Here is a 15,552-nt window from a genome sequence, read left to right on the forward strand (position 1 = left end):
ACATTGTTTTGTTTCACCTATACTTGTTTTTTCTGGAAATCTCTGTCTAGTACAGATAAGTACCCCTTTGTAGCAATTATGTTAATTTTTTAAAAAGTGAGTTGATTTAAGAAAAAGCAACAAGCAGTAGCATTGGTGGCATATGCCAATGTGACCAGGCACCATTTGTGAACCTACTTGGCTGCAGGCAGCTCAGCAAGTCCGGAGAGGGAAAGACCTCTTTCTGGGAAATCTGGTAGCGTCGGTACACAGGTACACGCACACACCAGACTCTCAGGGTGGCAGTTTATTTCCGGGATGGCCAGACAGGTTTGAACAGGTTTTGCTGTTGGGGAGAGTGTGTACATGTGATTACATGTACGTGTGGGCACCTGTGCCTGAATGTTATGTGAACGTGTGCACGGCATGTCTGTATTTGGGGGTAAGCATGTGCGTGTTTTTTCTTTCAGCAGCAGTGGTGCTTTGCTCTTACCAACCGGCTCTACTTCTACCCAGCTCGATGTGACAATTCTGTCTGGGTGATTTTAACTGCAGAGAAGCAGTCCTGGGGCTTCCGGGGGAAAAAAGCCCGATTGGCCATAGCCCTTTTTTTTTTTTTTTTTTTTTAAAGATTTTATTTATTAATTCATGAGAGACACACACAGAGAGAGGGAGAGACACAGGCAGAAGGTGAAACAGGCTCCATGCAGGGAGCCCGATGCGGAACTCGACCCCAGGATCACGACCTGAGCCAAGGGCAGGACACTGAAGCCCTGAGCCACCTAGGTGCCCCTGGCCATCTCCCTTTTTAAAACTGTCTGATAGCCTGTTTTGCAGACAGTCTGGTGTCTCCCAAACTTGAGTCATTCTCTGAACTGCCTGGGGACCTTCATGGCTTGTCCCACCCAGTGGGACCTCTGTTTGCCCCAGGTGATCCCCATACACACCAGTGCGCTTGGGGGCGGGGTTGCGGGTCCCAGCCCTGGCTGCCCTTTATTTATTTATTTTTTAAAAATATTTTATTTATTCATGAGAGAGACAGAGAGAGGGAGGCAGAGACACAGGCAGAGGGAGAAGCAGGCTCCATGCAGGGAGCCCGACGTGGGACTTGATCCCTGGCCTCCAGGATCACACCCTGGGCCAAAGGTGGCGCTAAACTGCTGAGCCACCCGGGCTGCCCTCTGGCTGCCCTTTAGAAACGCCTGGACAGAGAGCCATGGAGGATGTTGAGGCCTGAGCCCCACCCTAGAGAAAGGCCAGCCAGAATCTATGGGGTGGGGCCACGCACTGCTGCTCACACCCCCGAGCGTTCATTGATGGAGCAGAGGGATGCATGAGGCGTTTGCAAAAAAATTAGCGTGGCTGCAGAGGAAAACTTCTGGAGGACTCCTGCGGGAAGATGGAGACAGGCAAGTAGCCCAGGGTGAGAGGGAGAGGGGCATCAATCTGTGAGAACGGGTTCAGGAGGGTTAACAGCTTCCAGGAATCAGCTAAGGTCATCATAAGGACTGTCACAGATTTGCTCAGAGGGAGAAGAACAAGGACCCGGGCAGCCTGCAGCCCAGCCAGGGCAATGTGGTGAGAGGATGGGAATGAGGGGGAGCTCGTGGTGGGGGCTCTGCTCTGATTTCTCTTAGGCCTCTGGGCAGCAAGGTAAGCCGGCCATGAGGACAGAGCTGAGGCAGAGATGGCCAGAGCGCTTCCTGCCACCTTCATTGAGGAAGGCTTCCTTACCTTGCCCTAGGGAGGGACTTCCCGGACCCTTGGGAACCTGGCCACTCCATTGTTGCTGGTCAGTTCATGGAGCTACGAAGAGAGCCAGGCTCCTGGACACTGCCTCGTGGCAATGTCTCAGCTTTTAAGAAGTTAAGTGAAACCAGTCTGGTGAGCTTGGGCTCCATTTCTGAGGAATTTCCAGAGAACGTTACTGAGCAGCTGTTTGGGGAGCAGGTGTGGAGCTCAGTCTGGGTCAGGGTGATGACCGCTGTCTTTTCCCAGAACAAAGCACCCTTCCCTATTCTGGTAGGTAGCCAGCCGCTAGTTCAGGCAGGGCCTCAGGCCTCTCAGCAAAGTATTTTGCAAAGCACTTGATGCCTTCTTCCTGGGAAGCTCCCCAGAGTGAGCCAGGTCTGGTTTGGGTAGGCCTTCGGTGATACATCCTTGTGATAGGGACTGGATGGGATACAGCTGTGTGGCTTTGGAGTAAATTCACCAGCTATCCCAAAGCAGAGGGGCCTCTGAAAATTAGTGTAGAAGGGGTCTGGTGAGATGTTCTGCTTAGAAGGGGGGCAAAGGGGACTTGGCAAGTTTGGCAAGTATAGAGTTTGTCTGAATTACCTGTTATTTGAGGGTAGCCTGGGAGGACTGGTGGGGATTGGAGGGGCTGGTTTGGTGTTCAGACCTCACTGGGGCTCCATCCACCTGGAGTGGCTGGGCCTCAGCTGGATCTTTATGTTCTGGTATGGGTACCACATTTTATTTTTACCTTACTTAGTTATATTAGAAACCTTTGTTCTAAAACAAGTATTTTAAAGTTCTAAAAGTAACATTATGACACCTGAAAATTTAGGAAAAATTGAGGGCTGCATTCTAGAAGGATGCTGATGAACTTGTGGGTGATTAGGGTATATAAAGATAATGAGAAGCAGGAAGAGCAGCCTGTGGAGGGCAGATGGCCATCTCCATCTTCAGGGATCCAGAAGCCTCCCTGGAGAGGGAGGGCAAGGGAGGATTGCCATGTCCTTGCTCTGACCCCACCAGGCTGGGTACCAGCCCCTTCATGAATGTTAACTCTGAATCCTTGACACAGCCGCCTTACCAGGAGATCACATGTGGGTGAAACTCCAGGATGCAGAATTTAGACCAAAGGCTGTGCAGGTCTATAATAATTGCTGGCACTTATTGAACCCTTCCTATTCTGTGCTTCTCTCACACAGTTATATCTTTTAATCCTTGTGGCAGCGCCACAAGGTAGCATTTAGGTTTGTTCTAGTTGCTTTTGTGGTAGGACATCGGACCAAGGCTATAAATTAAGTTATCGTCATCATTGGGATTTATCATAATTATCATCACAGCGATCACTGAGCACTTCCTGCATGCCAGCCAATACTAACTATTTTGCATGCATTGCCATTAATCTTTATATTAATCCTTTGGAGATTTGGGGATGAGTCTCCTTATTCTGAAGCAGAGGAACTGAAGATCAGCTGGGCCACTGTGGCCCAGCACACTGGCCTTTGCATGCAAATTTCTTCTTCTTCTTTTTTTTTTTTTAAGTTTTTATTTTAATTCCAGTTAGTTAACATATAGTGTTAAATTAGTTCCAGGCATACCATGTAGTGACTCACATTTTCATCTATCACCCAGTGCTCATTATGACAGGTGCACTGCTTAATCCCCATCACCTATTTCCCCCACCCACCTCTCCTCTGGTTACCATCAGTTTGTTCTCTAGAGTTAAGAGTCTGTTTCTTGATTTGTTCCCCCCCCCTTCTCCCCTTTGCTCCTTTGTTTCTTAAATTACACACATGAGCAAAATCATATAATATTTTTCTTTGACTGACTTCGCTTAGTGTTATACTCTGGCTCCATCCGTGTCATTGCAAATGGCAAGATTTCATTCTTTTTAATGGCTAAGTAACATTCCATGGTGTGTATATACCCCATGTTCTTTATCCATTCATCAATCTATGGGCACTTTGGCTGCTTCCTTATCCTGGCTATTCTAGATACTGCTGCAATAAATCTTGGGGTGCATGTATCTCTTTGAATTAGTGTTCTTGTATCCTTTGGGTAAATACCCAGTAGTGTGATAGCTGGATCATAGAGTAATTCTATTTTTAACTTTTTGAGGAGCCTCCATACTGTTTTCCACAGTGGCCACACCAAGTTTACGTTCCTACCAATAGTGCATGAGGGCTCCTTTCTCTTTTCTTTTTTTTTTTTTAATAATAAATTTATTTTTTATTGGTGTTCAATTTCCTTTCTCTTTTCTACATCTTTGCCAACACCTGTTGTTGATTTTAGCTCTTCTGACAGATGTGACTATGCATGCAGATTTCTAAAGGGTGTCCCTGGGGTTGGACTGGTCCAGGGCACTGAGTTTGGTGAAGATTGTGGCCTGGATTCCTGCTGTCATGCCTGCCCCCTGGCCTGGCGCCTCAGTGCAAAGACCCAGACCACACAGTGGTAGATAGGTAGTCAAAGCTGCACAGCTAGGAAATGGCAGAGCTGGAATTCCAAGCCTGGTCTGCTGATTCTGGAACTGGTGCTCCTAACCAGCACCAAGGTGAGAGAGCTGTGTGCCCATCAGAGCCTGCCAGTGTGGCCTGGACTGTCCCAGGGTTGGCCTTTAGAAGAGGTCCTGTATGACAAGGTGGCTATCACTGAAGGGCCTCTCTGCCAATTCTTAGAGCTTGTGGCCCAAGTAAGGCATCTTAGAATCTGACATTTCTTTTTTTCTTTTTCTTTTTTTTTTTTTTTTTAAGATTTTACTTATTCATGAGAGACACAGAGGGAGAAGCAGGCTCCCTGTGGGGAGCCTGATGCAGGAGTCGATCCTAGGACCCTGGATCACGACATGAGCCAAAGGCAGACGCTCAACCACTGAGCCACCCAGGTGCCGCAGAATCCCACATTTCTGATCCACATTCCTTCCCTTTTCCTTTTTCTGGGCAGACACTCTTTAACATCCATTGCTTGCCCATTCTTGAGCACCAGCACGTTCTACCCGACAGTGGGCATTATCATGACAGAGATGTCTGACTGTAGGCCTCAGGGGCTGGAGATCAAATGGTAAGAACTCTGCAGTGAACTCTGCAGCTGTTGCCTTGCCTTGGACTTGGGAGGAGCGGGGGTGGGGAGGATGCGTGGCCAGGGGTGACCTTGGGCCCTGCTGTGTGTGCTCTTAGGGAGAAATCTGGCTTGGCCCTTCCCAAGTGTTCTCTGGCACTACAGTGCTAGCAGCTCTAGTAGGGGTAGTAACACAGTGAGTCTGTATTACTTGTAGGTGGCCTCTTGCTGGCTTACCCTCCCTGTGCACCAGGCCCCTGCTGAGTGCTTTCTAAACCTTTGCTGGTTTAATCCTTACAATGACCTTTTGAGGTGGGCATCAATGATTATTCCTATATTACAAATGAGAAAAACTGTCTCTCAAGGTAGTTCTGAGTTAAGGATATCTTGAGGGAGGAGGATGCTGTTATTTTGTTTAGGAGAAATTGTGCTTCTAAGTTTATTTTTTAAAGATTTTATTTATTTATTAGATATGTATATAGAGAGAGGCAGAGACACAGGCAGAGGGAGAAGCAGGCTCCCCGAAAGGAACCTGATGTGGGACTCGATCTTGGACCCCAGGATCATGCCCTGAGCCTAAGGCAGATTCAACCGCTGAGCCACCCAGGCATCCCGCTTTCTTCTAAGTTTAAAGCAGAGGTTCCCAGCTGGGTCCATCTTATCTTCTAGAGGTCATTCAGCAATGTCAGGAGATAGTTTGGTTGCCACAGTTTGGGTTTGCTACTGTCCTCTTGTGGGTAGAGGCCAGGGATGCTGCTAAAACATCCTGCAATACACAGGACAACCTCTTAAAGAATTATCCAACCCAAATGTCGATAGTGGGAGGTTGAGAAACTAATCTAAAGAGAGTTAGGTACAGTCAGTATTCAGCCTTTCAGCCAGTTTGATATCCTTTAACTTCTGGTCAAACCCTGCTTGTGGTCACAGCTTGCAGTTCACCATCTGCTTCTGGTCCTCCCACTGAACACAAGGTAGGGTTGCACTTGCTGCCTTCAGAGAGCTAGGTGGAGCTGTGACTCGTGTTGGCCAATAACACGGGAACAGGAAGTAACGTGACATTTCAAAGTGGAAACCTTTGAGAGCTCAGGTGCAATTTGCCACATTGCTTCCTCCTTACAGTGGCAACCATCAGAGCTCCCAGATGGTGGAGGCACCAGCAGCTTGTGTCCTGGAGTAAGGACCACCAGGGTAGAGCTAGCTCTTGGTCAACTCTTGTGCACGTGCAGTATGAATGAGAGCTAACCGCTGTTATTTTCACCACTGAGATTTCAGGGTGGTTTGTTATGCATAGCCTATCCAATGCTGACTGGTATGTTCTAAATAGAACAAAAATAAGCTAGGATTTGGGTTAGGTTGATGGCATGTTTCTTTGATCTGTCTGGATACTGTGGCAACAGGCTCCAGTATCCAATATTTGAGGATTGCATACTCTGAAGATGATGTGCTCAACCCATGGGTGGTTTAGGGATGCTGGCAGATTGCTTCATAGAAGAAATGGGAGTTTAGAAGACCTGTCAGGCCCATCCAGACCTTTCTGAGGTCTAAAGAGGGTAAGTGACTTAGCCAACCATCTGTGAGTCCCTCACTAGGATGCTCCCCCAGCTCTGATTGATCTTAAGGCATCTACTGGTCTGGGAATGCTCCAAGGGCAAAGTCCATCTTTACCTGCCTAGGGCTTCTTGTAGCATCTGGCACAGTATTGTTTGTTGAGTGAGTTGGGTGGTGGGACAGGGTAGAAAGTGGGTAGAGCCAGATGGTGTGCAGCTGGAGGGCTTTGAGGGCTTTGAGGGCTCTAGGGGAAGAGGTGACCCGAGGGGCCCGCAGGGACACTGGGCCTGCTTTCAGGGTGGGGCCTGGGCAGGGAGGAAAGAGGGGCTGGGTGTTAATCACTTTCTCTGGGTTTCAGAAACCCAGAGAAGCGCCCCAACTCCCGGGTCTTCATGGAAAAGAGATACTGTAGGGTAGGGTGTCCTCCTTTTAGCCGGCCCTGGGGAGGACTTCTGGTGTCCCTGGCTTTGCCCAAGCAGGTGTTGCCTTACCTGAACAGCACATGGCCTTGGAGAGGGTGTCCCTGGACAGGAATTGCTCCAAAGGCTCATTAATTGTGTTCATCTCCCTCAGAGGCTCAGGGAATGATCATGTAGTGCCAGGAGCAGGCTTATCCTGGCATAGAGCCAGCGCCCTTCCCAGCAGCACAGAACAAAGTCAGCTTGACTCAGTTCCCAGGTGCCTCAGTGTTCCCATCGACAAAAGGGGCTGCATCAGGAGAGCCTACCCCATCCATCTGTGTTTCACCAAAGTAGTCCTATAAAGCTGGGGACAAATGCCCTGCAAGTCAGAAGGGGAGGGGTGACATATTGAGTCTCTTGCCACTCTGTTCATGTCTTCGGAGGAGCTCTTGTCTGAAGGGGACCAGATGGGAGCATTGGGATAGTTCTAAAAGGTACCCTGCTGAGTGGACACTGTCTGAGCTGGCAACGCTTGTCAGTGGGATGGCCTGTTTAAATCTTCAGGTTGCTGGCTGGAGGGGTCTTTCGCTGCCCCCTGCAGCCCTGGCTTCCCCAGTTGAGGTGCTCCTAGCCTCAGGAGTTGGTTCTCACTGTGTGGGCTCCACAGTGCACCCCACCTGTCCAGCAAGACTGCCTTTCCCCAATGCCTGCGGGCCTGCAGGTGCATGGGTATGCTTCCCGTAAATCTGCTCCTTCCCCCTCGCACTACCTTCATTAATCCAGGAGGGATTGGTTCTTAATCCAAGAAGGTGCCAGCAGTCTCCACCTCAACTGGGTGATTCATTCACATTCAGGCAGCAGAGGTTTGTTACTATTATGAGAGGTCACATGGCAGAGAGGCCAAGAGCCCTGCTCTGGAGCCAGACTGGCTGGGTGTGAATCCCAATCTTGCCATTCCCTAGCTGTATGATCTTGAGCCAGTTATTGATCTGCCCGTGACTCAGTTTGCCTAATCAGCAAAATGGGAGTAATAACTACCTTCCTCAGGAGCGCTTTGGTGCTGTTCGAATGAGCCAATATATTTAGTATGAGCAGAATGCTTATAACCGTGCCAGTATACCATGAACATGGCGTGGTTAGTATTTTTTTTTTTTAAGATTTTATTTATTTATTCATGAGAGAGACAGAAACAGAGACACAGGCAGAGGGAGAAGCAGGCTCCATGCAGGGAGCTGGATGGCAGGACTCGATCCTGCATGACTCCAGGATCATGCCCTGGGCTGAAGGCAGACGCCCAACCGCTGAGCCACCCAGGGGTCCCAGCTGTTAGTATTTTTTTTTTTTATTATTACTTTTTACCTTGTTTTGTACCACGTGGTGGTGTCACCCACAGGTTGCCATGCTTCTCCCCAGTTCTTTGGTGTAACTAAGAATTGTGTCCTTGCTGTCAGTGGAAGCCCCTTGCAAACATAGTTCAAGTCTAAGTCCCCACCCCACCCCCCACTGTGTGTGTGGGGGTGGGGTGGGGGGGTGGGACTCCAGACCTTGGGGACAGCTTTGTGTATGCTTGGTTTTCTTGGTATTTCTCTTGTTTTTTTCTCTTCCCAGAAGATAGCTGCCTTTAAAAAATGATGCGTTGCATAAACAGCGTAATGATGTTAAAAAAAATTGGCTTACTGCCCCTGACCTAACTTAAGCGTTGATATCTCCATGCCTGCTCCATGTCCTTGTCTGCAGGCAGATAGGCATCTAGTAATGAAAGAGCAGACACATGTTTGCACAATGTTATCTCCCCCACTGCCCCAAATAAAACCATAAGGCAGTAGAAGAGTAGTATATTTGAGGTCTGGGGGTCTGGTGGGCTTTGACTCAGGGTGGCCGTAGCCATTGCTGGCTGGGCCATCTGGGGCAAGTCATTTGACTCTGGAGCCTTGCTCTCTCCCTCGAGTAGCATGGAAATAAGACTATCCTGACTTTGTGATAATAAAAAGAGGTAGTATAGATAAATATTCAAGCTTAGTGTGGTTGTTTAACAAAGCATACTCTTTTTTTTTTTTTTGTAAGTAGTTGCTATGCTTAGCTTGTAGCCGAATGCAGGACTTGAACTCATGACCTTGAGATCAAGACCTGACTTGAGATCAGGAGTTGGGTGCTTAAACAACTAAGCCACCTGGTGCCCCCAAAGCGTCCTTTATTAGAAAAGCTGTGCATGTTTACTGTAGAGTTTTTACTGACTGCCTGATATATATATATATATATATTTTTTACTTTCTTTTTTTTAAGCCTGATATTTGATTGTATGCATCTAGCCAGATTTTTCCAGCCGGTGTATGGGGTTGGACGTTATTTCTTTCTTGGTTGTATTTTTCTGGAAAAATAGCAGACAGTGGGCATTATCATTATCATGACAGAGATGTCATGTAGCTTGCAGCTACAAGCCCCTGGAGTCAAACTTCACCTTTTGAAGGTAGTGACTTGCTGTTTTTTGGGGTTTGCTTGGGTGAGAGGCTGCCCAGAACCATGCCGAGGGTCAGCTTTTATCCCTTGTTGCCAGTCACTGTGTCCGTCCCCGCCCCCCATGCTGTGTGCCCCCAAGCTGGATTTTTCTCTAATGTGGTCTGGGTGTAGGTTCAGCTCCCTGGGGGACAGTGCTTGCTTGTGCTTCGGATTCTGCAGGTGTCATGGAAACCCCCCAGGCCTGAGGAAGAAGGAGGGGAAAACTTTTTCACAGCAGACAAACAGGTATTTCCTGTTGGCCCCCAGCTGTCAGAGAAATCAGCCCCCTTGGTAATTCAGAAAGAGGAGCCCCACCCATGCCACTCCCCACCTGTCAAGGGTCAGAAACTCCCAGGATTTAGTGAAAGGGGACACCTGTACTGTCCAGTGGAACTTTATGTAATAGTGGAAATGTTCATTCTCTTCTTTCCTGTATGGTAGCCATCAGCTACCCGTGGCTAGTGAGCCACCTAAAAATGTGGCTAGTCCATCCCTGGATGTGCTCTAGCTGTAAAAATGCGTGCAGATGTAGAAGACAGTGTGAACCAAAGAATGTATCTTTACTTTTGAATTTTTTTGCATATTATATGATGTACATTAGAGTGATTTTTTTTGGATATTATTGGTTAAATAGATATCATTGCCATTGGTACTTTCTTTTTATAACATGGCTACTAGAAAAATCTAAAGTGGGCAGCCCAGGTGGCTCAGTGGTCTAGTGCTGCCTTCAGCCCAGGGCGTGACCCTGGAGACCCAGGATTGAGTCCCACATCAGGCTCCCTGCATGGAGCCTGCTTTTTCCTCTGCCTGTGTCTCTGCCTCTCTCTCTTTCTGTGTTTCTCATGAATACATAAATAAAATATTTTTAAAAAAAAAGAAAAGTCTAAAGTTCCATGGGCGCTAACATTATACTTTTTGTTGGACAGCACTGTTTTAGAGTATAGACTGGCAGCTGCCATCCTATCCCACGAAGGGCTGACTTGACTTAGAGAGGGCAGAAGTGAAACCCACTCGGGCGCCCCCCTTATTCTTCCTCATGTCCCAGTGCCTCCTGCTTCCAGACCTGCCATCTGAGTGAAGAAACAGCAAGGGTCCTGGGGCAGAGTACCCAGAGTTCCCAGAGATCCAGCTACCCTGGTAATACACCTGGGGTCTTGAGCACAGGAAGTTAGGTCACTGAGGGAATTTCTCACAGGGGGGAGTGGCTGACTGAGGGTGGACTTTGGGGGGTGGACATGGGCTAAAGGGTGTCCTACTGGACATGATTTTATGAGGCCTGGCTGGAATCCTGACTCGGAGAAGTGAGAATAATGGCTACCATTGATGGGGTGCCTCTGATAACCCAAGCCTTGTGCTTCATCCCTCTGAACCTTCCCACTTGGTTGGTGGGGGGGTTCCATGGAGCCCATTTTGCAGATGAGAATCACAGGGCCCAAGTACTATAATACTGGCCCCAAATCCTGCTGTTTGGTAAGTGCCAGAGCTTACAGTGAAACCTGTCTGACTCTTTGCCCCATGCCACTCCTTTCTGGGTTCAGTCCCTCTTTTCCCTCTGGCTGTCTGTGTTCTGCCGAAAGCAGAGGGGCTGGCCACTTGCTCACAGGAGGTGCAGGAAGGGCAGGGGTACAACGCAGGCTTTGGACCAGGGTACCTGTCCTGTAGAGAAAACACATGCACTTGTCTCCACTGGGCTCTTCTTTTTTGTGTTGACTGAGTTTTGGCCTGAAGTTTTGAGCAGTCCCATTGTAGAAGCCAGGTGCCCAGAGGCTGGCCAGCCAATCCTGATGCCCCAAAGGATCCTGTGCATAGCCAGGTAGGTTTCTATGTTCCTGGCATTTGGGTACAACCCTGTTTCCTGGACCACGAATCCTTTTAAACATTGAATAAATATTGGTTGAAGAGGCCAGAGCCCTCTCTTAGGTGTGTGTTGGGGAGGCCGTGGGCTCCACCCTCTCTGGTCCAGGGACCAGGTGTGGGGCAGATTGAGTTCACAGGTCGTTGGTGGGGGCGGGGTGTCACTATATCATCCTAGCTTGCAAGGGAGCCTGAGGAACAGTACCCACCCGCCTGCCTCCTCACCCCCACCCTAAGTGTCGAGGGAATTAGGCTAATCTCTTCACCCAAATCCACCTGGGCCACTTCCTCACTGCATGTTCCACCCTGACCTGAGATAACACTGTGGTTTTCTCTTTGTCCCGTGGATTTCCGTTCGTTCCTTCTGAGGGCTGAGAGTCGTGGCAGAGCCAAGTCAGGAACTACGTTCCTGACTCATTGCCCTCTACCTGTGCTCTCCTGGGCCTCAGTGACCTCATGCGAGTCACTTGGCCTCCCCGAGCCTCCATTTCCTTATCTGTAGGAGAACGTTGGTCATGATTAAACACACCCGGAGGAGAGGGGAGGGTTGAGAACATGTCAGAGGGCCTGGGGAAGCATGTGGTACTGCTCTAAGCAGTCGTTTGTATAGTTCGATGACCATTTTTCAGACAAAGGAATTGGAAAGAACACCAGAGCTAAAGAAATCTTAGCCCTAACACCAAATAGCTGAGTGGCCTTAGCTTAGGGTAACCTAGGTAGTGTACCCTCCCAGGCTGCAGGGGCCTAGTTTGCAAAGTGGGGTTTGCTGAAGAGGGTTTAAATGAGTGCCTGTCTTGTGCATAGCCGACGCTTAGTCGCCTCTCTTCTCCCGAATGCTCAGGCAGGGCTATGGTCTGCTGAGCTGAAGGCTGTCAGGGGAGTGCTTGTCTAGCTCCTTTTTAAAGCATACAAATACCACTTCCTGGCTCAGTTCTCTGCAGTGGAGGAGTTTTAATCCTTTAGTATCCTGCAGCCTCCCAGGTACACTTCTGGGCCAGTCTTATCTCTCAATACTGGTAGCTGCTCTGCTCTAGTAACAGTGTGGCATCTTAGCAAATCATGGAGTGCTTTCATGTCCCTCATCCTCATAGCTCTCCCAGCAGTGGGCTGGACAGCCATTGGCCCATCTTAGAAGACAGTTCTCAGAAGGTGGGTGAGCATACCTGTGCACAGAGTCCTGGGAAGAACAGTCTAGAAGGTCTAGAAGAAGCCCTTGCTATTAGATTCTTTGTTGTTCACTTCTTTCTGAGAAAAAAAGAAGGGTGGGATAGAGATTTTCTAGTATCTGTTGCTTTTGCAGAGCAGTTGCCTGTGAAGAGGTAGACGAAAGGTGTGTTGTGGGGACACTGACAGGCTGGAAACTTGCTGTCGCTGAATCCTTGCCACCTCTAGGGAGCTGACTGTTGGGTGTAGACACTATCGTGGTGATTTAGAGCCAGGGTCTCTGCTCTTATTTTCTCCCCAGTCTCAGTGCTTTGGGGATTCCAGGCTGGTCAAGTGAGCACCTGGGAGTAGTTTTGCTTCCCTGGGGGTGAGGCAGTATGCAGGCTGCTTGTACTCTTTTTTTTTTTTTTTGCATGCTGTAGAATCTTTAATTAAGTATAAAGACTTCCAATCACGTCACCCAGGGACCATTTTACCCACTGCTCTGTTTGGCTGCCAGTCTCTTGTCTCTTTCCTCAGCAATGGTGAGGCAGATACCCTTTCCACGGGGAAGAGAAATCCATGGTTTGTTGCCTTTGCCAATAACAAAAATGTTGGAGAGTCGGGTGGCAAAGCTGTTGCCATTGGCATCTTTCATGTGAACTACATCAAAAGAACCAGAGTGTCTCTCTCGGTTGGTGATCACATCAATTCTTCCCAGGTTGGCACCTCCAGTCACCATACACAGATTACCAGTATCAAACTTGATGAAATCCGTAATCTTTCCAGTCTCCAAATCAATCTGAATGGTGTCATTCACCTTGATGAGGGGATCAGGATAGCGGATGGTGCGAGCATCATGAGTCACCAGGTGAGGGATTCCTTTTATTCCCACAAAGATCTTTCTCACTTTGCACAACTTATACTTGGCCTCCTCAGGTGTAATCCGATGAACAGCAAAGCGACCCTTGGTGTCATAGATTAGACGGAAATTCTCCCCAGTCTTGTCAATGCTGATGACATCCATAAAACCGGCAGGGTAGGTGATATCAGTTCGGACCTTGCCATCAATCTTAATAAAACACTGCATACAGATCTTCTTCACTTCATCCCCTGTTAGGGCATACTTAAGTCTGTTCCTTAGGAAAATGATTAGAGGAAGACATTCTCTCAGCTTATGGGGGCCAGTAGATGGGCGAGGGGGAAACACGCCGGTCAGTTTATCCAGCATCCAGTGCTTTGGAGCTGCTACACGCTTCAGATGCTTCTTGGGACCATGAGCCATGGCTGCGATAGGCACGAAAAGAGTGGTTGTACTCTTCAGGGAAGAAGTTTTAATACTCATGAATGGGTGAGGGCATCAGGGGACATTTGGGGACTAGATACTCAGAATAGAAGGATAACAGCCTGTCCTGTAGATCTGTCAGATTCTACTCACCAGGGACCTGTGGATTGGGCGATTTCTTTTTTTTTTTTTTTTTAATTTTTATTTATTTATGATAGTCACACAGAGAGAGAGAGAGAGAGAGAGAGAGGCAGAGACATAGGCAGAGGGAGAAGCAGGCTCCATGCACCGGGAGCCCGACGTGGGATTCGATCCCGGGTGTCCAGGATCGCGCCCTGGGCCAAAGGCAGGCGCTAAACCGCTGCGCCACCCAGGGATCCCGATTGGGCGATTTCTTGCAGGACCTTGGTGGAGTGGTAGACTGGCAGGGCTTGGCTGAGGCTTGGTTGAGGCCTCTCTATAGAGAGAACGTGTGATTTTATTGATTGATTGATTGATTTCATTTATTTATTCATGAGAGACACACAGAGGCAGAGACATAGGCAGAGGGAGAAGCAGGATGTTCGTGGGATGTAGGACTTGATCCCAGGACCTCAGGACCACAACCCAAGCCGAAGGCAGATGCTCAGCCACTGCGCCACTCAGGCATCCTGAGAACGTCTGATTTAAAGGTGGCTTTGGTCAGCCATGAAAGCTTAGGAAAGGGGAGGGATCCTCAGTGAGCTTGGCAGTACCCAAACGAAGTTGCTTGGGGTAGGGGGCCCCCCAGCCATTAGACTTCCGTGCATTCCATCACTGTGGTTAGTTGTAGATTTTTAGGTTTTCTGTTTTTTTTTTTTTCCCCTTAATGCCACCAAACGTGGCAATTTCCTTACTAGGTGTTAGGTAAGGACAGGCTCACCAAGCAAACATTTGCTTAAGTGTAAACCTGCTCACCAGGAGAGAATTTACTGATTTATACAGCCTTTGTAGGATAGCAGAACATGAGACAGCAGTTTTTCACCATAAAACAGTAAAGTGGCTCTGTGCAGTCTCGATCTGTCTTGTGTATGTTCAGTTAGCATGGGCATGTCCTTGGGGCTGGCAGAGGGCTGGACCCTAGATCCACTGTCTCTTCATTGAGGTCCTGCCTATGCACTGGGCTCTGGCTTTTGCTCTGATGGCTCAGCAGAACATCCACCTCTTTCTGCCATACTGACTTTTCTAGTTCTTTCTGAGCTTCTTGTATTTTAGGTCTCGTCACTAATCTGTGGAGTAAATGTATGGTATGTCCCCAACTATTTCCTTCCTCCAAGGAGCTTGCAATTCTGGTTTTGGGAGATAGAGATGAATATATTTTGAGCATCTAAGGAAGAACGTAATGTGCCACCCCTGCCAGTTTCTGGTTGAACACAAATGTGAACACCCTCTCCCTCTCTGAAGAGAAGGATCTGGGTGGGGCGCAGGACGCCCTGGTTGGGGTGGGGGTGGTGTGGTAATAAGGTAGCAGGAGATTTAGGTTCAGTTAAGGTGTATCGAGTACCCACAGTGGGCTGGGTTTGTTATCCAAACCTCATTCTTCTTCATTTTTGTTTTTAACTGTTTATATTGTAAAATATAACAGTCATAAAAGTATATGAAACATAACAGTGCAGCTCCACGAATGATCACAAAGTGAACACCCTTACAACTGCTATTTAAATCAAGAAATGGAACCTTGCCAGCACCCCAGAGGTTTCCTTGATCATAACCCCTTCCTCTTACTGCCCAAAGTAACATTGGCCTGACTTTTATAGTAGTCACTTCCTTGCTTCTTAAAACGATTGTTTCACCATTAATATTCATCTATAATCACCATCATTTAGTTTGGCCTGTTTTTTGGACTTTCTTCAGGGAGAATCAGACTGTAGGTATTCTTTAGTATTTGGCTTTTTTTGCACAATGTTATATTTGTGAAATGTATGCCTTTTTGTAGCATGTAGCTGTTATTCATTTTCATTGCGGTGTACTATTCCATGGAATGATTCATACAGTTTTTGTTCTCCTGTTGATGGATGGACATTTAGTTTGTTTATA

At 48.1% G+C, this 15,552-nt stretch overlaps 2 protein-coding genes across 4 annotated transcripts in view; one reads left to right on the plus strand and one right to left on the minus strand.

Annotated features, from left to right (window-relative positions):
- KSR1 (kinase suppressor of ras 1) overlaps window positions 1-15,552 on the plus strand; it is a 154,325-nt gene that overhangs the window by 38,218 nt on the left and 100,555 nt on the right. The gene's annotated exons all lie outside the window — the stretch shown is intronic.
- LOC129507577 (40S ribosomal protein S4, X isoform-like) lies at window positions 12,679-13,511 on the minus strand. Its single transcript, XM_055322087.1, has one exon. The coding sequence runs from the start codon at window positions 13,495-13,497 to the stop codon at window positions 12,706-12,708; it is 792 nt and encodes a 263-aa protein (XP_055178062.1). The 5' UTR covers window positions 13,498-13,511; the 3' UTR covers window positions 12,679-12,705.

This window comes from Nyctereutes procyonoides, unplaced genomic scaffold, assembly GCF_905146905.1.
Source record: "Nyctereutes procyonoides isolate TBG_1078 unplaced genomic scaffold, NYPRO_anot_genome, whole genome shotgun sequence".
NCBI classification, from domain to species: Eukaryota; Metazoa; Chordata; class Mammalia; order Carnivora; family Canidae; genus Nyctereutes; species Nyctereutes procyonoides.